Source organism: Protopterus annectens, chromosome 2.part1 (genome assembly GCF_019279795.1).
Source record: "Protopterus annectens isolate FY-2018-M chromosome 2.part1, PAN1.0, whole genome shotgun sequence".
Classification (NCBI taxonomy): Eukaryota; Metazoa; Chordata; order Ceratodontiformes; family Protopteridae; genus Protopterus; species Protopterus annectens.
The window spans coordinates 1,985,188,738-1,985,211,036 of NC_056729.1; the positions used below are offsets into that span (position 1 = coordinate 1,985,188,738).

The 22,299-nt window shown below is 38.2% G+C and overlaps 1 protein-coding gene across 1 annotated transcript in view; it reads right to left on the reverse strand.

Annotated features, from left to right (window-relative positions):
• CWC27 (CWC27 spliceosome associated cyclophilin) overlaps positions 1–22,299 on the reverse strand; it is a 1,911,839-nt gene that overhangs the window by 1,726,875 nt on the left and 162,665 nt on the right. Inside the window, exon 4 of the mRNA XM_044063365.1 lies at positions 12,961–13,104. Coding sequence (XP_043919300.1) covers positions 12,961–13,104 — 144 coding nt within the window. The remainder of the gene's footprint in view (positions 1–12,960; positions 13,105–22,299) is intronic.

Consider the following 22,299-nt stretch of genomic DNA (forward strand, 5'->3'; position numbering starts at 1 on the left):
GGTGGGCACTTTGTATTCTGGTTCTATGTAATACAGCAGGATGGCAAATTTTACATAGTTGAAATGAAGTACTTTCACAAAATTATAATTTTGTATTTACTCACAATAGCCAATGAAAGGGAGGAGGGTAAGAGATATGTGGTCAAACTAACATTACAGGGCAGGCAACTAGAAAGACAGCCGAGTTTAAAACCACAACAGTGCCAGGGTTGGAGGGTGGGTAAAAACTTAATTTCTGTGAGACTTGCAAGAGGTACAGCTGTTGTCTCTTTCCTAGTTTAAATAAGCAATTAAAAGCAGAATACAAGTAAAACACAGTGTAAAGAAACAATCACAATATACAAAATAGAAGGCAATAATGTAATACAAAATACAAGAAAGCAAAAACAAACTAACCTTTCCCTTACAGCAAATTGTGGCTAAGTCTGGGTGAGCTTTTCTAGTATTTCTAGTGTTCCTAAGGCTTTCAGACAGTGATTTGCCACACCTGCAGCAGGTACCTAACTCAGCAGTTATGCTGCCATTTTGGTGTTTCAAGAACTGCCCTTATTTAACAAGTTTAGCATGTTCTTTACTAGCTGCCTGTCTTGGCTCACTGACTCTAAAATCCTTTCGTTTGTCTTCAGTACTCTACATGACTAGGTCTTGCTTACATTAAGGAGCTACTGAAATGCTATATCCCAATTATACAATTCAGGTCTTCTGGTATGGGGATGCTAGCCATTCCAGAGCCTTATGCAGGATGTTTTTTTACTACCTTGCCCCTTTCCTCAAAAATTAGCTATTTGTCCAGGATTTGGTATGCAAAAGTGAGTTTCTGTTTTACAGAACTGAGGCTTCATCCTTTTGGAAGGCGCTAATGTGGGCCTAGCAGAGGTATGTATTCCTTCCTTTGATTCCAAAATTTTTGATTATTATATTGTGTAGTTTTCATTATCTATTGGCCACACATTTTAAACCACACCACTGAATTTTGCTATTTATGTTTTTATTGTAAATGCTTAAGACCTGCGTTGTATTTTGGAGTCTCAGGCTTTCTCTGACCACCACATTAGATGTTTCAGAATGCTGCTCCTTATTAGTGTTATGCATGTCAAAACTAGAATGGTGTTTCCTGTATACCTGGGTCTTCTAAGTTTGCACTCACATATACAAAACACTGCAAACTATTTCAGCACATGCAGGAGATCTCATGGTATATCAGCAAGTCTTTCATCTTCGGTAGTTGCTCTGCTTGTGAAGCTGGCCATTCAAAGTGTTGTGCTAATTTACATTAGAGCCATCCATCCATCCATCCATCCATCACCCCCCCCCCCCCATTTCCCATTTTTGCACATGGGGCTGGGGTGTCACATCAACAGTGACTATAATTTAGAGCCAAAATTCACACTGCCAAGTGGCTAGCCCTGCTATGAAATGTAGATTAGATGTAGTTTGCTAAAAATCATGGTGAGGGTTGCGTGAAGTAGACAGTAAATGCTAAATGATGAAATCTAGTTAAATGCTGGGAAACCAGAAGAATATGACGAGGTTACAAATGGTGTGATGCACTGCATGATTACAGGCTTGACCACATAAAATGCTTGTAAGAGGTGCTTTAAAGATACAAAATCGCTACCGAACTTTCTTTACAGGAGTTGAGAAGTTTGGCAGCTTGGCACTTGGATGGACGTGAATATGAAGATTCTGAACTGATCTGAGAGCAACAGGACAGCAACTTGCCATTCAACAGAGATCTACAGACATTAAAGATAAATCATCTGAAACTTACAGCCAAACAATATATAAATATATATATATATATATATATATACTGAGCAGCAGATGTTATGTGGAAGCTGATGCAAAATGGTAAATTTTGAGATAAACTTGCAAGCTAGAATAAGAGAGAAAGAAACGTTTAGACTGTTTGGAGTTTGCAAAACTGAAAGGGTGGTACAGACAGGATTTTCAAAAAAGTTGTTAGACACTGTAAAAACAAATTAATTCTCACTGACTGCATCCGAGATAGTTTTTGGGAAACCTCAGACAATTTTAGTGCAGTTAACCTAATAGGAGGAGGAGGAAAACATACTTTAACAGATTTGGCAGCTCGAAAAAAGAATTCTGTGGAAGGAAGAATGGTGCATACTGATATGATTTTTCTGAAAGCAAAACGAAAACCAGAGTAAATTGGAGATAATAATCACCACACAAGAAAGTATATTAAGCACTTTCATTCTATTTACTTGTAGAACCTCTTCAGAATAAAACACGATGAATTCAGACCAGTTTTAAATAATTTAACAATGACATCACATTCTCAACAGCCGATAAAATCTCATAAACCTAGATTAACGTAATTAAACATTTAAATTAATAACCATATAGTCACTACCTAAAAAAAGAAAAAAGTTTTATATATATATATATATATATATATATATATATATATATACACACACACACACACACACACAAATATACATATACATATATATATATATATATATATATATATATATATATATATATAAAAATTGCCAAAGATTCCAAAGACAACCACAAGGCATTCTATAGTTATGTCAAGAATATAAATGGCAATGCTCAGATCTGCTCTGAGCTACAACAGAATGGCATTAAATATACTGATCCCAAGGATATTGCCCATATCCTGGTAGATCGATTTAGTGCCAACTTCACCCCCCTCTCACCCCCTAAAGGGCCCATCTCAATACCAAATGATTGCAAAAGTCTGGTAATCATGGCCACACAGGTAGAAACCTCACTCTCCAAAGCTAAGAATACAGCATCCATGGGACCAGATGACATCCCAGGCTGTCTATTACATGAACTACAAAATGAATTGGCACCTCGCCTAAGTGTCATGTTTAATCATAGCCTCACCTCATGCTTCGTGCCCACTGAGTGGCGCACAGCTACAGTTATCCCATTCCACAAGGGAAGATCCGCCTTGGATCCCGGGAACTACTGTCCCATCAGTCTGACAAGCCTGATCTGCAAGGGCATGGAACACATTATCATGGAACTTATTAACGAAGACATTGGCAACCTTCAAACACTGGACCCCACCCAGTTTGGGTTTGTGAAGGGCCGATCTTGTCTCCGGATTCTGACTGACTTCTTCGAATCAGTCTCCAGAGCTGTGGACGAGGGTAAGGCGGTCCACACAGCCTATCTGGACCTCGCCAAGGCCTTCAACACCATCCCCCACTCTGGAATCATAGATAAACTTACTAAGCTGGGCATAAATCCCTACGTCACTCGATGGGTTGCCAACTGGCTTACTGACAGAATGCAGACTGTAAAAGTAGCCGAGTCCAAATCCAGCTCCAGATAAGTGACAAGTAGAGTACCTCAGTGTTCAGTCCTGGGACTCTTGTTTGGCATCTACTTCTCTGAAGTACAGGCCAACACTAAGGGACTGTGGCTAACAAAGTTCGCAGATGACTGCAAACTGGGAGCCATTATTGAATCTCCAAATGATGTGGATATTCTACAAAAAGGCCTTACAGAAACAGAGCAGGTCTTTCACACAGAATTCCCTATACCTTTCTCTTCACCTCTCCTTTAATATCAATCCCTGACAGGGAAGGCAGTCTCTAGCCTACAGTTAAAATGCCTTCTTGGCCTCTTCCAATTCTATTACCTTTCACTCCATAGCTATTTGCTCCGAATACCTTGGTTCCTTTGCTAGCTTCCTCCAGTAAATTCAGCCACTCTCTTGCCTATTCTCTGTACCCATAACTGCAGTCATCCTTAGTGGCAAAATCTCCCTTATCCATTCCTGTGTTGACTTAGTTCTTAGAATATTTTCTGCTAATTTATGAATATAACACTCTGTATGGCTGTTGTTATTCTCCTTAAGGGTCAGCACCCAGAATCCTACTCCCTCCTTATTGCTTGAATTTCATTTATTTTTATTTAACATTTGTTTACTAGGAAAGTCAGACTTCGAACAAAGTAAATTTTCAGCGGTGGCCAGGGAAGAAACGCTCTAGACGCACGTCTTTGTGACATGGGAGGAAACTTTAGCACCCGGAGGAAACCCACATGAATGCAGGGCAGACATACAGACTCCTCACAGAAGGCACCCCAGCTGAGAATCAAAATGGAGAACCTCTTGCTGTGAGGCGACAATGCTACCGCTGCACCACTGCGCCATCCCATTTCCCGCCTTCCACTTTGAATTATAGTTTTCTGCTTGTGTTATGTAGAGACTTACCTGTGTAGCTCTAAAACAACCCTTTAAATCAGGTAATCCTAAACCACCTTGTTCTACTGGAAGGATCAGCTTATCCCACTTGACCCTGGCCCTCTTCCCCTCCCTGAAACATTCCTTCAGCTCTTTATTATTTCTCACAACTTCTTCTGGCTTAGCCCTTCTTGAGACAGAGTGCAGAGCATAAGGTGGGTATTGGCAAAGCATTGATGCCTACAAGACTAAATTGCCTTGAAGCTCCTATGAATAATGTGAGATTCAGAGAGATGTTGACTATGTCAGCCATATGTTCTGTTTTAAAGTTGGAAGTGTATGCTGGGAAGAAAAAGTGACTTCAGCAAAAATTTTGTTGACTAACTGTACTGGGAACTTTAATGTTATGATTTATCTTTTGCTGACCGAGTTAGTCCCACTTGGCTAGTAACCTCTTTTCAAGCAGGATCCAAGGTGGTTTTTGTACTACTAGGGGAAATTTGGCCTGGACACCAGGGAATTTCCCCTACTCCATTAGCATATGGGGACGCAATTTGCAGCAAAGCTTCCTTTTTACGGTCTGGGTGCATAGATAGCGGAGAAGCAGGAAGCAGTATGGAGGAGAAAGAAACCAGTGACACCAAAGTTAGAAGGATGGAAGATGAAATGATGGAGAATGCAGTGACATTTAAAAAAAAGTATATTTTCGGAGAAGGATGAGGAGCAGAAGGAGAAGGAAGACATGGATAAGTGTGAGTCAATATAAGATACGGAAATGCTGTTTCCACAGAAACTGATGAAGGAGATTCACAGGCATTGTGTATTATTACAACCCTCCAGTCAAGAGGCTTGCAGGATGTACATCTTAAGGATTTAATTGAACACAGTGAACCAGAAAGTGAAAAAGGAGCATTGTGGGGCAAAATAATGTAAATAAGAAGAGGTTCAAGAAATAAGGAAAATGCAGAAAAGATCATATGTGCAAATGATATGACACACAGAAAAAAGAGGAAAAGAAGTTAGAAGTGAAAAGAAAGCATCTCGTCAAAGTAAGTAGCAAGATGGAGAAAGACCTTGATAGATATGAGGTATGGAACAATGTGATTTCACCACCGGGTATTGAGCCCACACAGGTAAGAGTGTTTATTTGTATTAATAAAGATATTTTTTTCCAAAGAAGCACATACATGGAGACATTTTTAGAACAACATGAAAATTAAAAAAAAATGATAGTCCATGAACTTGTATGTTGTGCAGCTGTTTAAAAGAGAAATGAAAAGGAGACTATATATTCAATTTCGTACAGAGGTGGAAAAAGACATTTTAAGAGACTATTTAAAAACTGTATATAGGGATGTAATGGACATTACAAAGATTTATGACAATGGAGGTTTGTGGATTGGAGGATGGGAAGGTAGTGCTATATTGCAAATGCAAAATGAGGAAATAATATATGCGTCTAGTATAATTAACCTGGAGTGGAATAGGGGATTGGTTAAATACTGGGACCAACCAAAGACATGTTTTTTGTGGTAAAAATTACCATTTATTTAATATCTGTGATAAAAGAAAATGTTTTATTTGTGGTAAAACTGGTCATGAAGCAAAAAAGTGAGAATAAAAATGTATTAAATGTGAAAAAACAGGATACTCATGGAGAGATCGTGATCTAAAAGGAAAATAAACACAGGAAAGGAAGGAAGATCAAGTAAAATATACTGTTCTGGTAGATAATACAGAAGAGATACAAAAACATGTAAAATAAGAAAGATATAACAAGGGAAGTAAAAGTAAGTGCAAGGGAAGAAGTAGAAAAAGAAGAAGAAATGAGCAATTCAAGAAGGAGAAGAAAAGCAGGTAAGATTTAAAAGTAAAAGGAACTCTGCTGGGAAGAGAGCAAAAGAAAACAAATTTAAAAGATGGGTATTGCAGAAAATAAGAAAGGAAAAGGATAAAGAATAACAAAATATATTCTATAGAGTGAGAATCATATCCATAAATGTGAAAAGTATAAAGAATGTTAAAAGAAGACCAGGGGGTAGTAGAATGGTGTAGATTGTCGGATATGGATATTATAATATTAATAGATACAAGAGTTTTAACGGAAGAACAGAGAGCACAAGTAAACAAACTATCGGAAGGTAAAGTTGCATGGAATATAGGACAGGAAAACTGCTCAGGTATAGCAATTCTAATAAAGAAATTATAGAAATTTTGGACTATAAATTAGTAATATTAGGAAGAGCATTAGTAGTGGATATAAAATGGAAGAACCAAGTATAGAAAATTGTAACATTGTATGCACATGCTCTGCAAAAGTAAAAGGAATGATTTATGTTAGTGTAAATATGCAAATAATATTAGTGGGAGATTTTAGCTGTGACTTAAGTCATAGACGAAAACTAGTAGCAGATGTTAAAAGTTACCTCAGAAACTATTAAAAGTGGGAAGATGTATTTATGGGACAACAAACACTGGACATATAAAAAAGGTAATTTGAGAACAAAAACTGATTATTTTATAGTATCAGAGAGTTTAACAGTTTTACATAAAGGAATAGAAATGACGGGTTTTTCAAATCATGTGACAATCTGTTTAGAGATTCAAGAAACGGAAAGATACAGTAGAATTTCGCTGGGACCAGACCTTAGGCTGGATAAATGAATGCCTGGTTAATCAGAAAAAGTATACAAAATAGCATTTATAGGTTATAAATCAGCTAGAATAACAGGAATTGTGTTAGTATGCAATTTTCTAAAGAATATGAAGTCTAAAATTCAAATGTATCATTATTTAGCCCGGAGGAGACAGAAGTACTGTTCTTCTCTGTTATCTGTTGCTAGGGCTATGGTAGAAATTTGACGGCTGGTTAAAGAGGAGTTCGGGTAAAGCAAGGCCAGATAAGAGGGAGTCTACTGTATATAAAAAGGATCTATATTATATGTTCGAAGAGACTTTTCTTCGGACATATAATCATCAACTCCTAAACAGTGAATGCTCTAAAGTGCGAACAGCCATGTCTGCAATTTTTTTCCTCGGCGCAAAAATTCAGTTGGCCTTTATCGGGAATTGCCCCTTTCCCCAACATAGAGCAATCTTGGAGTTGGTATATTTAGTTGGGGGGGGGGGGGCACAGCCGCCCACTTGATTTTGAATTTTGTGTTTTTTGTGTATGGCCCTGTGAATTTTTCCCAAGGACAAAATTTGTGGACGTGGCTGTTTGCACTTTAGACCATTTGCTTTTTAGGGGTCGATGATTATGTGTTCAAAGCATAGTCTCTTCGAACATATAATACAACCCCTATAAAAATAGGCAGAGGTATCAAAAGAATAAACAAAGCAGAGTTGGATAATTATATAAGGAAAATAATTTGGCAGTTACTGTTAGACCACACAAATATGAGAAGTTTTTACAAAGACTGGACAAGTAGGTGGATTACTTTAAACGAAAAATATAAAAAGTGCTTTTGGAATGGTAAATGATAAAAATAATACAAGACAGTTGCAAATATAGCGAGATCAGTAATCAAGTATTTAAAGACATTATAAACAATAAAGAAAGATTTCTAGACAAAGAAAAAAATATTGCATGAAATAAATCAGGAAAAAATTAAAAGGATGTTATTCAAACAAAGATACTTGTTACAAGGGAACAAAGAGGAAGTAGCACCTTACCTATGTAAGGTGGTAAAGGAGTATAATAGACTAATAAGAGAGCAATAGATGAGAAAGGAGATATAGTTAATACACAGAAAGAAATAATGTATGTGATAAGAAACCATATTAGGAAAACATTTGCTAAGTATGAAACTAGAGGGAGACATAAATGGAACTTGAATAAACTAACTAAAGAGGACAATGAGGAAATGCATTGAATCTAGAAACTGCTACGGGTTTGGATGGAATTGAATATTTCATTTACAGAGATGCACAATAATGGCAAAAAGAATACCTCTTGGAGGTTTTTACAGAGTGGTTAGAGAAAGGAATACAAGATGAAAGCATATGTATGGGAGCAGTAAAGTTCATACGGAAGAAAGGCGACAAAACAGACAAAGAATTGGAGACTGATGGAATTAAACAATATTGACTACAAAACATTTATGAAGATATTACATAACAAAATAGAAAAGAAAGTGAATAAGTTATTGAATGAAGCAATTTCTGGAATAAAAGGAAAAGGAGGTCAAGAACTTTTAATGATTATAAGAGAAATAGCATAGGATGTGACAATAAGATAAGCAGAAGTGAAAATGTACATATGGGACATAAGTACAAAGTTTGATATGATAGAACATGGAATATTATGGCAGACTTTACAATATGATACACGTAAAAAAATAATGTTTTCAGTGTATAATAAAAATAAAGTAAAATTATTGGTTAATGGGTGGTTAAGTAAGAAAATGGAACCAAAAAGTGGTATAAAATAAGGAAGTTGAGCAAGCAGCATACTGACTGCATTAACAATGAATGCTATTGTGAATGGAATAAGTTTAACATTAAAAGAAGCTAAATATTGCATAGGAGAAGGAATTAACAATCCAGTAATGTTTTCCTTTGCAGATGATTTAGTATTAGTTGTAAACAATGAAGAGTGGATGAAAATAGCTATTAAGACACTTGGTAAGGAATTAAGTGTGCTAGGTTTGAATATGAATCAGGAAAAGAGTAAAGGCCTAGGTCTTTCAGGTATAATAAAAGGTATTCAGTTTAATAAAGAAGAGACAGAAATTTTGGGAATAAAGTTTGGTAATGAACAACAGAGATTATTACAGTGGAAGAACATAAGCAAAATAAGGAACATTTGTATGTTTAGGCAAACATTCAAACTTACGTATAGAAAGAAAGTATATTTACTTAACACAGTTATATTAAGTAAAATAGCTTATCTAGCAAGTCTGTTTTTGATACCAACTGAATTTGAGAAAGAATTTCTATCTATATTGTTTGCATTTATACGGGGATTGAGATTAAATTCAAACAAATGAGGAATTCTCTATATATCTAAAACAGGAGAAGGACTGGTTTAATAAATCAATTGTGCAAATGACAATTGAATTTGTACAAAATATTGAACTTAAAGATAAACAGGATACATTGGTAGTAAATATAATGAAAGAAAATATAAAAATATTTAGGAAAAATTAAAACAATTTAAAAGGAATAAAGGAACGATAAACACGGAAATGAGAATATACCAGGAAAAGATATTGTTATGAAAGATTGATATAAATAATACATAAAACGATAGAAAGAAATGGCAGGAAAATATAATGAATAAGTGTTGTTATATTTTTCCATGGAAGCATTTGGAACAAAGGAAAATAAAAGCTATAAAAGTGAGAATAGTTAGGTGTGAAAAATATTTTGAATGCACATATTTTTTATGGGGATTATCCATAAATTAGTTTCCGGTAAAGGCAAATATGCCACATAAAAAGAGAGGAAAGAGTATGTAGATACTGTGAAGAAATGTAAACTACAGAACATGTGTTTTTAAAATGTAAAAGAATGAATCAATTACAGAAAATATATGAAAATATATATATATATATATATATATATATATATATATATATATATATATATATATATATGTGTGTGTGTGTGTGTGTGTGTGTGTGTGTGAATAAAACGTCTAAATATGGATATGATAGAATATGGATATTATAAAATGGAAAACAAGAAGAAATATTAAATGGGATGAAAAGTTGTTTGGTACAATACATATTACCAGGAATGAAAGAATGAATGAAATAAGATTTAATGGAAAATGGATATTATCAGAAATCTTGAAAAAGATACGATTTTGGTTATAGAAAAAGCAGTGGGGGATTAAAAGAGTAAAAAAATATAGAGGAAAATAATTAAAACACTTGGAAATAATTGTAAATAATGTACATATAATGTAAAGTATGCACTTTAAATAAAGAACCTCTACTTTTTTCATTACGTACCAAGGAATCTTTTACCACCACTTGAACTACCACCAACACAAGTAGTCACGTACAGTGATTTGCTAAACACTTTACAAAAGGCAAAGAAACCTTTTTATTTATTTATGCACGTATAGCACTGAACAGAAATTTAGACTGAGTGCCCTGCTATATTCACTTTAACATACAGTCTAACACTTCGCTCTCTTGCCTTTGCATATAATACCATGCTTTCAACTGTGCTTTTTCCAACCAATATTTTAATTAATAGTCTGAATAAATAGTATAATGATGACGTTTAGAAAAATGATTAATGTGTAAAATCACAGATTATATAGCAAACAGATTTTGACAAAACATTTATCTGAAATTGTGTTTAAATGGTTAGACTAAGTTCAGTATGTATGCACATATGTTATAATGTTTCAAATATGAATATTTCTCCAAAGTTCATATTTTTATTACTGTTTTGCAAACATGCAAAATATTAGGGTTATGAAACTATTTCTAGTTTTGAGAATTATTAAATTATTTGAGTGGCCAAACCAATAGATTCTGAGTACACTGAGACAGGATGACAACTTTTTCGAAAACACTTGGAGAAATGGTGGAGGGTTTATAATGTTACACAAGAGGGCATTAGAGGTATATGTATGACAAGGGAAATTTTACCAGTGAAAACAGTGCTATTTATTTATTTTATTAACCTGGTTATCCCAGTGGACACAACAGTCCATTTTTTCTTTTTATTCATTTTATTTACCTGCTAAGACCACTGGACACAAGTGCCTCTTTCCAGGATCACTGACTTGCCAACAGTCAAGTGGTAAGCAAATTAAGACAGGCATCAAACTCTACCCCTGACTACAGCCTCTGCACTAACTGCCAGATGATTCTTTCCCAATAGAATATTTTAGATACTGGGGGGGGGTGTCAATTATAATCAGAGACTCAGTCATTTTGTTCTATATGCTTTGGTTCACAATCTATTGTTGGTCAGGGAATTTGGTGTTGCATAATGCAGCTTATTTATTGCAAAAGCTGTTTCAATAAATCCATCCTCAGACTGGTACGAATGCAAGTTATAGATTATTTATTCTGCTTAACAGAGAGATCTGAGGGAAGGAGGGGTGCCTTCTGGCTAGCCTAGATTTCAGTGAATTTGTGTACACTACTCCACTTATGCTATTAGTCAAGCAACAAATTTAATGGGAACCAATGAATATTTAGCAGAAAACAACAATACGAGAGAGGCAACATAAATCTGAAAAGCAGACAAAGTGCAGTGAGGAAGAAAAAGTAGAGAAGGGCATGTCACAGCATGACTTCAAGTGTCTTAGTGCAATTATAGAACAGGAGGAGTAAATGGTCTGCCTACTATGGTAATTTTGAAAATGTAAAGAGGTCAGTGACCATGCAATGGGTGACGAAATGCTTCAAAACACTTGACAAGCAGACAAATTAATAACAGCTGGGCTGCAACATTAAAAAAATTGTGCAACAGACTTGGACCTTATGAATCTAAGGGAAATCATCATAATGAAACCAGAATATCTGAAGATCACAAGCAAATAAAAGGGGCACTCCTTACTATAATTTGGAGGCTCAAAACTGGGACTCATGGAATTACGAAAAAAGTATGGAAATGTAGGAGAACAGCTAATGCTGAAACCTGCTGTCCTCCATTTAAAGTTGTTCTTTGCTGAGGGAGCAAACCACCCCAGCACATCCCCAGTGTGTGAGGGGGCAAGTCCCCCCCCCAAACTTAGATATACTAACTCTGGGATCACCATGATTTGGAGAAAAGGAAATACACCAATGAAGAGCAATTGGGATTAATATATACAAGTTTACATTTTCACTCATTCAGCCTATTTATCCCAGAGCTCACAGTTGCAAGTCTATCAAAGTTACTAAAAAAGTCTATGAAATAGTGCAAGACTGATCACCAAAATTATGTCTGCTGATGCAATGCAGAAAAATAATGGAGAGAGAAAGGACAGTTACAGCAACACCTGGAAGAATTCATGGCAACAAAAATCACTGCAGAACAAAAAGGCATTACAGGAACCTAAAGGTAAACAAGAGATGTATGGAAGTGCTTGAAGGAGTGGCAGTACACCCAAAGCATTTCTTTCAGAAAGAAAGCACTTCAACAGTAAATTAACAAGTAGAAGACATCTCACAGAAAGGATACTGGGCATACAAACAAGTGTTTAGTAGACTACAGAAACAATGATGGCATGAAAAACAGAGTAATGTGGGCTAAGCACTCTTTACAAAACTTACACAAAGTACATTTACAAAAAGGAAACTTCCATTTCTCCAAGTATCAAACATACATACAGATCTGTGACTATGTAAAACAGAACAAACAATAGCAGCATTTGTTGTACCAACAAACTTCCAGAGGAAAAGTACTCATCGTTTCCCATTAAATTACGCAGCAATATGTAATAAGCGAAGGAAAAAAATAAAAACGATGAAATTATGAACGCCAACAGATTCTGAAATGTCCCAGAACCACTTTTCATAAAACCACACTTCTGGAAGTCTATGAACAGAAACCTATGTTCTGCATCACCTTAAATTAATGTTCATTATACATAAAACATTATTAGCACTTCATTAAGCTATCACAACCCTAGCTCAACAAACTAGAGCTACTATTACCTAATAAAAATGCAAATTATGCATAATATAAAAGTATTTTTGTAAAAAAAAAAAAAAAAAAAAGGTTTCTACATTGTTAACAAAATATAGAGCAATAACAAACTTCTACAAAGCACACCAATGTGCAGCTTTCTACACAAAACAGTAACAAACCTTTCCAAAGATTGTGTGCTTATTATTAAGTTCATCGGCACGTCCCAATGTAAAAAAAAATTGACTGCCATTATCATGGGGTCCAGCATTTGCCATGGCAACTAGTCCTCTTCGATTGAAACGTAGACGAGAATGGAGCTCATCCTACAAATCAAAACAAACAAGACATAATTTAATGAGCTGTGCCTCAGCAAACTTCAAAGGAAACATGATTTTCTATCTGCATTCATCAAATGAACTTTGCAGAGTTAATAATGTATAGATATACCATGTAAACAGACTTTTCAACCATGATGCAAGATACAAAAGAAAACATAAATGCAATACGTACAAAAGGTTTGGAGTAGTTAACGAATTAGCATGCTTTGGGGGTTGACAAAACAACCGAAATTCTTGAAGAAAACAAGCAGTCACAAGTAGACCATGCAAGCCCCAAGTCAGAACTGAACCTAAGACTTGGAGATTAGCAGCAGACACTTTAACCACACCGAACCACCACAGTACCAGTATCTGCATTGATACTAGAACAATAAATGTTAGTACAGTGCTAAGTCTCTTTTTTTTTTTTTTTTTTGAGAATTCAATTTACTGAAGATTTTCAGTGCTAAGCAGATACTATGAGCATTCCTGCAATCTTAGAACTTAAGAGCACTGGAAGTTCAGTAGCATAACTGCAATCAACAATTAAAATCTACGCTTTACATAAAAAGTCTGCATAAATCCTTCCTTCAAACTGAAATGTAATGCTTACAAAAGGACTACTGCACGCTGGTAGAGAAAGGTTTAAAAGATCCTAAATGATGAACTACCTTCTCTGATGAGGGTGGTAGGTAGGTGAAGTTGTTACTCAACAATTCATGTACATAAAATGTTTTCAGGTTGCAAATTAAAGTAAGAAATCAAAAAGAGGGGATGTGGCAGCAAAGGAAAGCTCAAAATACTGAAAACCAGTTGCAGAGCTTTTCAGACAAAATACTAGCACTATAAATGAGCAAAACAAAATTTAGTCATCCAAAATTTGGCATCCATGCAATTCCACTGAAACTTGGCAAGAAAAAAAAAATTCAGTTGCAGCCTGAGGATGCTGAAAGAAAAGAAATGCATTTTTAAATAGCACTATTTATTCAAAAAAAAAGCCTCCTACTTTTTTCGAGGGGTGCTATGGGATCTTTTGCATCCACCTGAGCTGCCATTAACTCAGGCAGATGGGGCCTCGGTTCAAAGTCTCATCCAAAGGATAGCACGCACTCAGGATAGCAAGCACTCAGGAGTGCAGCACCCCGCCCCCCAATGCTGCACTGCACTGTCACAAATCCAATCGCCTAGAGTAAGAAAAGAACTTGGAGCCTTCTGGTCTTCAAGCATTATAGGTAAGTGTGACATATGTTATGGCAAAAATACTGTGGAACAGGTGACCATCAAGCAAAGCATCACTACAAACTAGACACGTTTATCTACAGATATCTGTAGTGCATTTGCCTAACCTACATAAATCATGTGTGTACAAATCATAACACACACACGGCTTTACAGAATACAGCAGATACTCTACTTCCAAAAAAATCACAAATAGAAGAGACCATCAGGAGAGAGTGAGGGGGCAGTGGCAGCATAAAACATGATACTGAGGTACTTCTGCAAGGGGAAAGATTCCAGAGACAGAAAGGCAATACTGATCTTCTGTCAATCCCTGGTCAGGCCACACCCTGTAAAAATGCAGCAAACAGGAAAGGCCAACTACTTTCTGAAATCACAAAACTTCTCCATACAGACGGCAATAAACTGATGGAATGGACTGAGTACTGAGGGGAATGTTGGAAAAAGTCTGTGGCGGAATACAGGAAAGCATACAAGTGCAAAACGGATGAGGAAAAAAGAGGAATAGCGAGGAGATATAATTTTAAATGCACTCGGAGAGCAGACCAGAAAGCTAACTACCTCCTTCTACTTTCAAGCAAATGTAATGTGAATTACATTAATTGCTGTTGTCTATAAAAATGCATCTTACTACTTATTTTGGCTGTTCCCATTAGGGGTCGTCACAGCGGGTCATCCATTTCCATTTCTTCCTGTCCTCTGCATCTTGTTCTCTGTTGCATGCTTGTTCTGCATGTCCTCTCTCACCACATCCATAAACCTTATCTTACGCCTTCCCCTTTTCCTCTTACCTGGCAGCTCCATCCTTAACATCCTTCTCCCAACATACCCAGCATCTCTCCTCAGTACATGTTCAAACCAAAGCAATCTCAACCTTCTGCTTCATCTCCAAACTGTTCAATCTGAGCTGACCCTCTAATATACAGATTCATAATCCTGTCCATCCTCGTCACACCCAATGCAAATCTTAACATCTTTTACTCTGCCACCTCCAGCTCTGACTTCTGTCTTTTCGTCAATGCCACCGTCTCCAACCCATATAACATAGCTGGTCTCACTACCCTCTTGTAGACCTTCCCTTTCACTCTTACTGGTACCAGTCTGTCACAAATCACTCCTGCCACTCATCTCCATGCACTCCACCTTTCATGTACTCTCTTCTTCATCTCTGTTCCACACTCACCATTACTCTAAACTGTTGATCCCAAGTATGTAAACTCATCCATCTTTGCCAACTCTACTCCCTGCATCTTCACCATTCCACTAATCTCCCTCTCATTCACCAACACATATTCAGTCTTAGCCTTGCTCACCTTCATTCCTCTCCTCTCCAGAGCACATCTCCACCTCTCCAGTGTCTCTTCTAGCTGTTCCCTATTCTCACTACAGATCACACTGTCATCTGCAAACATCATAGTCCACAAGAACTCCTGTCTGATCCTGTCTGTCAACCTGTCCATCACAATCACAAATAAGAAAGGGCTCAGAGCTGATCCTTGATGTATTCCCACCTCCACCTTAAACGCATCCATCACTCCTACTGCAGAGCTCACCACTGTCACACTACCCTTGGACAAATCCTGTACCACTCTTACATACTTCTCTGCCACTCCCTACTTCTTCATACAATACCATAACTCCTCTCCAGGCACCCTGTCATATGCTTTCTTAAAGTCTACAAAGACATAATGCAACTCCTTCTGACCTTTTCTATACTTATCCAACAACACCCTCAGAACAAACACTGCATCTGTAGTGCTCTTTCCCGGCATGAAACCATACTGCCGTTCATTAATCATCACCTTCATTCTTAACCTAGCTTCCACTAATCTTTCCCAAGACTTTATGGTGTGACTGATCAATTCTATCCCTCTGTAGTTACTACAGCTCTGCACATCACCCTTATTCGTAAAAATCAGTACCAAAACACTTCTTCTCCACTCCTCAAGCATCCTATCATTTTCCAAGATTTCATTAAACAATCTGATTAAAAACTCCACTGCCATCTCGCCTAAACACCTACATGCTACCACAGGTATGTCATCTGCACTAACAGCCTTTCCATTTTTCATCCTCTTCATAGCTGTCCTTTCTTCCTCCTTGCTAATCCGTTGCACTTCCTGATTCACTATCCTCACATCATCCAATCTTCTCTCTCTCTCTCATTCTCTTCATTCATCAGCCCCTCAAAGTACTCTCTCCATCTGCTCAGCACTCTCTACTCGCTTATGAATACATTTCCCTCATTATCCTTTATCCCCCTTACCTGCAGCACATCTTTCCCAGCTTGGTCCCTCTGTCTAGCAATCTGTACAGGTCCTTTTCTCCCTCCTTAGTGTCCAACCTTTTATACAACTCTCCATACGCCTTATCCTTAGCCTCGCCACCTCTCTCTTCACCATATGCCTCATGTCCTTTGATCACCAATGTCATCCTACAGGCCACCATCCTATGCTACCTAACTACGTGTTCCCCTGTCACCACTTTACAGTCTCCAATCTCCTTCAGACTAGCCCTCATGCATAGTATATAATCCACCTGTGTGCATCTTCCTCCACTCTTGTATGTCACCCTATGCTCCTCCCTCTTCTTAAAATATGTATTCACCACAGCCATGTCCATTCTTTTCACAAAATCCACGATCATCTGACCTTCTGCATTTCTCTCCTTAACACCACACCTACCCATCACTCTATAAAAATGCATCTATGTGCTGCAATAAGTCCATCTGCAAACCTTGTGTAACTCAAATGCATTAACAACGCTGCTTTTGCAGCATTCAGGCAAAGTACAAATATTTAAGAACTTTCAAACTGCCAATACATCACTTGTAAGTCATGACTCGTTTGAACATTAAAGAAAAAAGGTCTAGTTTTTCACATGAAGCACTTCCTCTTTATTGATACTGAACAGACTGCCGAGGGTATGCAACTGCCCTCTACGTTGATGGTATATTCCAGTGGGGTACAGAGCCACATTTTCTTCTCTTATTCTTCTGTGTCTCAACATATTTCACTTGAAAAGTATTAAGAATACTCACTTTATCCCACTGAGGGTCATTGGACAGCTGCAGCCTGTCCCTGCAAACAACTTGGTTAAGGCAAAGACCCTTATTTCAGATAGGATGCCAGTTCATTTTAGGATGAGTGCTGAAATACACTTTCAAATACACATCACACACATATTTATAAGTAATGTGGACAATAACAATTCTACTGGCATATATTTGGGATCTGACAGGAAAACAGGAATCCCGTGTGGATGTGCACATAGACCGAGACATTGCAAGTAAACCCTGCAAAAATGGACACCTCAGCTATGAACTAGTGAACCAAGCAACATAAGGTAGGAACTCTAAATGCTGCACCATTGCCTATAAATTTTTTAATTTTCTGAAGACGCGGTATGGTATTACCGTGAACGCGCCAACTTTCTTTCTCTGTAATAAAGTTTTTTGGTACGATTACGCGCTGGTTCATCAAGTTTTTGGATTTAGCTGCATATCGAGCTATCTTCTACCTGCTTTGGGGAATTTTACAATTTTACAGTTTCGTTTGGTTGCTGCAGTAGGGTTCGTTTTTGTTATAAAATACACAATTGTCTCTGTATGCTACTAATTTCTTAGTAATATATACTTAATATCCATTATTTCAAAGATTCCCATTTTAATCTTCTCCATTATCAAGCAGATAACCCAGATGTAATGACTGCAACAGTGAAACATGAAGAACATCTGCAATTTAAAGACCATTCATTTAACACTAGAAGGGAACAGCTTCGCTCCATCTCACAACTGTGGACAATCATTCTCAGTACCTAGACTACCTTACGGTACTATTTAAGTGCCTTGATTTATAGTGGCAAACTATTTTAAGCAGACGTGAAATTCCTACTCTAGTTTCATTTCAACTATTAGAAAGTTGGTTTAACTTATCCCAGCAATGGGAAAGGCTTCTGAAAGAAAATTAAGAAACATTACAGCAATATTAAACAGTTTAGGGGTGGGTGGATGGGTGACTTAACAGGTGTGGGGGGCCACAGTTTGCATCTCTGACAAACTAGGCCCGAGTGAAGTAGCGGAATTGACTTTAGCAGCTGCGGCTTATTTCGCAGCTGCATATGTGAAATCTTGCCATCCTAAGTAGTTTTACAAACTATAAAATATCAGTCATTATCTGTGCTATAAGCTGCCATAGTCCAGGTTATAACAAGTTAACATGCATCAACCGCTTGGCGCAAGAATTCTTGACAGAGAAATATGGGGAGGGGGGCGAGAAAAACGCTGCAAAAATCAGGGTAGATTTGAAACATGAATCTAGAAATGTGACAGAGCATGCTAAGAATTAGCAGGACCATTAACAGAGTTATAGCTCAGGCTAAAATATTCCTTTTTGTGACCGTGGGGAGGGGCACCAAAACAGAATATATTTTGCTGGGCAGTGGGCACCCTAACTCAACTAGTTTAGTTAAAGGTCCATGACAGACCGAGCGTGGTGCTGATACGAAGCCCTGAGGAAAGGAACAGAGCGAGACATGCCAGTCCAGGTCCCAAGACGCGTGGTAGGGGTTTAACGAAAAAGTAGCATATATCATATCACCACCACTAAAACTTTTGTTTAAAAAAATCTTCCAGTTCAGTATGTAGCTTGACAACGGATACACAGAAAAAAGTAATTACTCAATACTGATCATTCAAAGGATTATTCCATACCTATCTGAAACTTGCATCATAACTCAATTTCTTCACAAAATTAGATAGATTCAGCTCAATTATTTATCGCTGTTTATCTAACTACTTTTATGCTAAACTCTATTTGCAGAGTGGGACCCTAGGAAAAAAAGCTGCAAAAAAGATGTCATGTCCCTGTTCCTGTTCAGAGACAACTATTTTGGATGTACACATAAGAAATATTAATTGTCAGGCACTGTACAAAGCAGAGCAGAAAATGAAAAGTGGTACAGTGATTATAATACAGTAAGGAGACTTGATTCAAAGTTATTACAGAAACAAGTGATCGAAGCTTCTTTAATACAGACATTAGCACAGAAAACAAACTTGATTGTTATTTACAAAATGTGGAATATTTACATTGCTGCTGGTTGGGCTGACATGTAATGGAAACATTCTTCCATTTGCTATCTAAGTTGCCACTGGGTGTTAACTAAATGAGGATTTGGGGTAGACAGAGAATCACAGACAGACCACATTTCATCAGCACTGCCTTGGCTTAGTAAATGGAGGGCATCTGAAGTACTCTGATACACTGAGACAGCCAAAAAGTACAGTTTTGTACCTACCATAAATGTAGTGCTCATACAGCTGCAGTCATTACAGATGGGTTATCCTGCCATCAGGCGGGTCCTCGGTCGGCCGAATTCCAAAGTCTAGGTCCGGTGTCGGTTGTCGTCGCTTCTTCCCTAAAGTCAGTGCGCCAGGGGTATAAAAGAGGCAGCCGATGCCATCTTCTTCAGTTTTTCTTGCCCCAGATGTCAGGTGCCCCCAGAAGGAAGGCATAACATAAATTTATGTAATCATGCAATATAGAATAATCAGAAAACATTAGTTGCAAGCAAATACACCATAAAAGAATACCCCAAATAGGTTGTACGAGAAGGTGTTTGTCATAAGGCCTGTCCTAAGAGGGGACGGAGGGGGGGTAACCTGGACTGCAGCTGTATGAGCACTCAAACATCTACATTTATGGTAGGTACAAAACTGTACTATGTTCATCGTGCATACAGCTGCAGTCATTACAGGTGGGAAGAATCCCAAAGCTAAGTAGGGGTGGCAGGCACAAAGTGGAACTATGAGGAGCAAGGATTCCCTGCAAGACTGCTGTGGCAAATCCCGCTCTAGATTTAGAGTATAGTGGAAGGTGATAGTGCTTGGAGAAAGTGTGCACTGAACTCCAAGTGGTTGCTTCCAAAATGTCCTTGGTAGGAACCCCCCTGAGGAAAGCTGCAGAGGTAGCTGTGGCCCTGGTGGAGTGGGATCTGATGCTTGTACGCACAGTTTTTCCATGAAATGAGTAACAAAAGCGTATGCAGTGGGCTATCCATTTTGATATTGTCTGTTTGGAGATAGCCTTTCCTTGAGCACCTGTAGCATAGGACACAAAGATTTGCTCGGATTTCCTGAATGGCTTTGTCCTGTCCAAATAATAACGAAGTTGTCTGTGAATGTCCAAAGAATGTAGTAGTCTTTCCCCTTTGTTTTGTGGATTAGGATAAAAGGTAGGTAAGTGGATAGTCCGATTCAAAGCTACACTGGATACTACCTTTGGCATAAAGGTAGGGTTGGTTCGCAAGGAAACTCTGTCCTGATGGAAAATGATGAAAGGTTGCACAGCCATGAGGGCCTGTAGCTCCGAAACCCTGTGTGCTGAGGTGATAGCCAGAAGGAAGGCTGTTTTCCATGTCAAGTATTGTAGTTCTTTTGAAGAAGCTGGCTCGAATGGAGGAACGGTCAGCTTTTCCAATACGAAGTTGAGGTCCCAAGCAGGGACTGGTGGTTTCCTTGGGGGGTTTTACATTCTTTGCCCCTCTGAGGAACTGCCTTAAGAGAGGATGAGAGAATAAAGGAGGATCTGTGTTGTATTGTGCAGAAATGGCTGAAGTGTGGATTTTGATGTAGGAGAAGGAAAGTCCGCTGTTTAACATCTCAGCTAGGTACTGTAAAATTTGAGGTAAATTTATTACCCAAGGATTCTGGCCCTTTTCTTGATTCCAGGCACAAAATCGTTTCCATTTGGCGGAGTAGGCTTTTCTAGTAGAAGGTCTTCTGGCCTCCAATATGACATCCTGCACCTCCTTGGAGAGGAGGGTCTGTTGGGAAATCAATGAATTCTCCATGCAGCTAGATTTAGGGTTTTGAGCTGGCTGTGAAGGGTCCAGTAGTTGTGCTGGGACAACAGAAGAGGGACTAGAGGTAGGATCCATGGTGGGGAATGTGTCAGGCTCTTCAGGAGCGGATACCAGTGTTGTCTTGGCCAGTCTGGAGCAATGAGAATTATTTTCGGCCTCTCTGCCCTGGCTTTTAACAGAACTTTGGGCATCAGAGGAAGAGCCGGAAAGGCATAGACTGTCAACGTTGTCCAATTGAAAGAAAGTGCATCCACTTTCCAGGCCTGTGGATGATAGTTCCTTGAACAAAATTTTTTCAACTGGTAATTTCTGTGGGTAGCAAAGAGATTTATGTCTGGCTGTCCCCATGTCTGAGTTATCTTTGTGAAAACTTGAGGATGCAACTTCCATTCGTGTGGATCTGTCATATTTCTGCTTAGGCTGTCTGCCAGTGTGTTTTCCTTCCCTGGCAGGAATTGTGCCTGTAGTTGAATTTGTTCCATAGGGTCATGGCTTGCCTGCACAGGGGGTATGAATGAGTTCCCCCCTGTTTGTTTATGTACCACATCACTGTGGTGTTGTCTGTCCTTATCAATAGCTGGCCTGGATGCAGTAGGTCTTTGAAGGTCATAATAACATTTTGAACGGCTAGCATTTCCTTTTGGTTGATGTGTAGGTGCTTCTCTTTTTGGGACCATTTTCCCTGAATGCACTGGTCTGTCATGTGTGCTCCCCAGGCATAGTCTGAAGCGTCTGTTGTGATGATTTGAGTTGCTTGAGGTACACAGAAGGGGAGACCTGTGTTTCTTTGGTATGCTTGAGCCCACCACAGAAATTCCTTTTGAAGGCATGGAATGAGTGGTATAATTGTTTCCAAGCTGTGGCTGTGTTGAGACCATAAGTTTTTTAGGTACCATTGAAGTTTTCTCATATGCAGCTTTGCACATGGGATTAGTAGGATGCAAGATGCCATGAATCCCAGAGCCTGCAGGAATTTCCTTGCAGTCAGCCTGGTGAAGGTTGCCATTTTGCTGAAGTATTGTGACAGTTGCCCTTGTTTGTCTGGCGTGAGGTAGGCCATCTGGGTGGTTGTATTCAAGCTGGCACCCAGGAAAATTA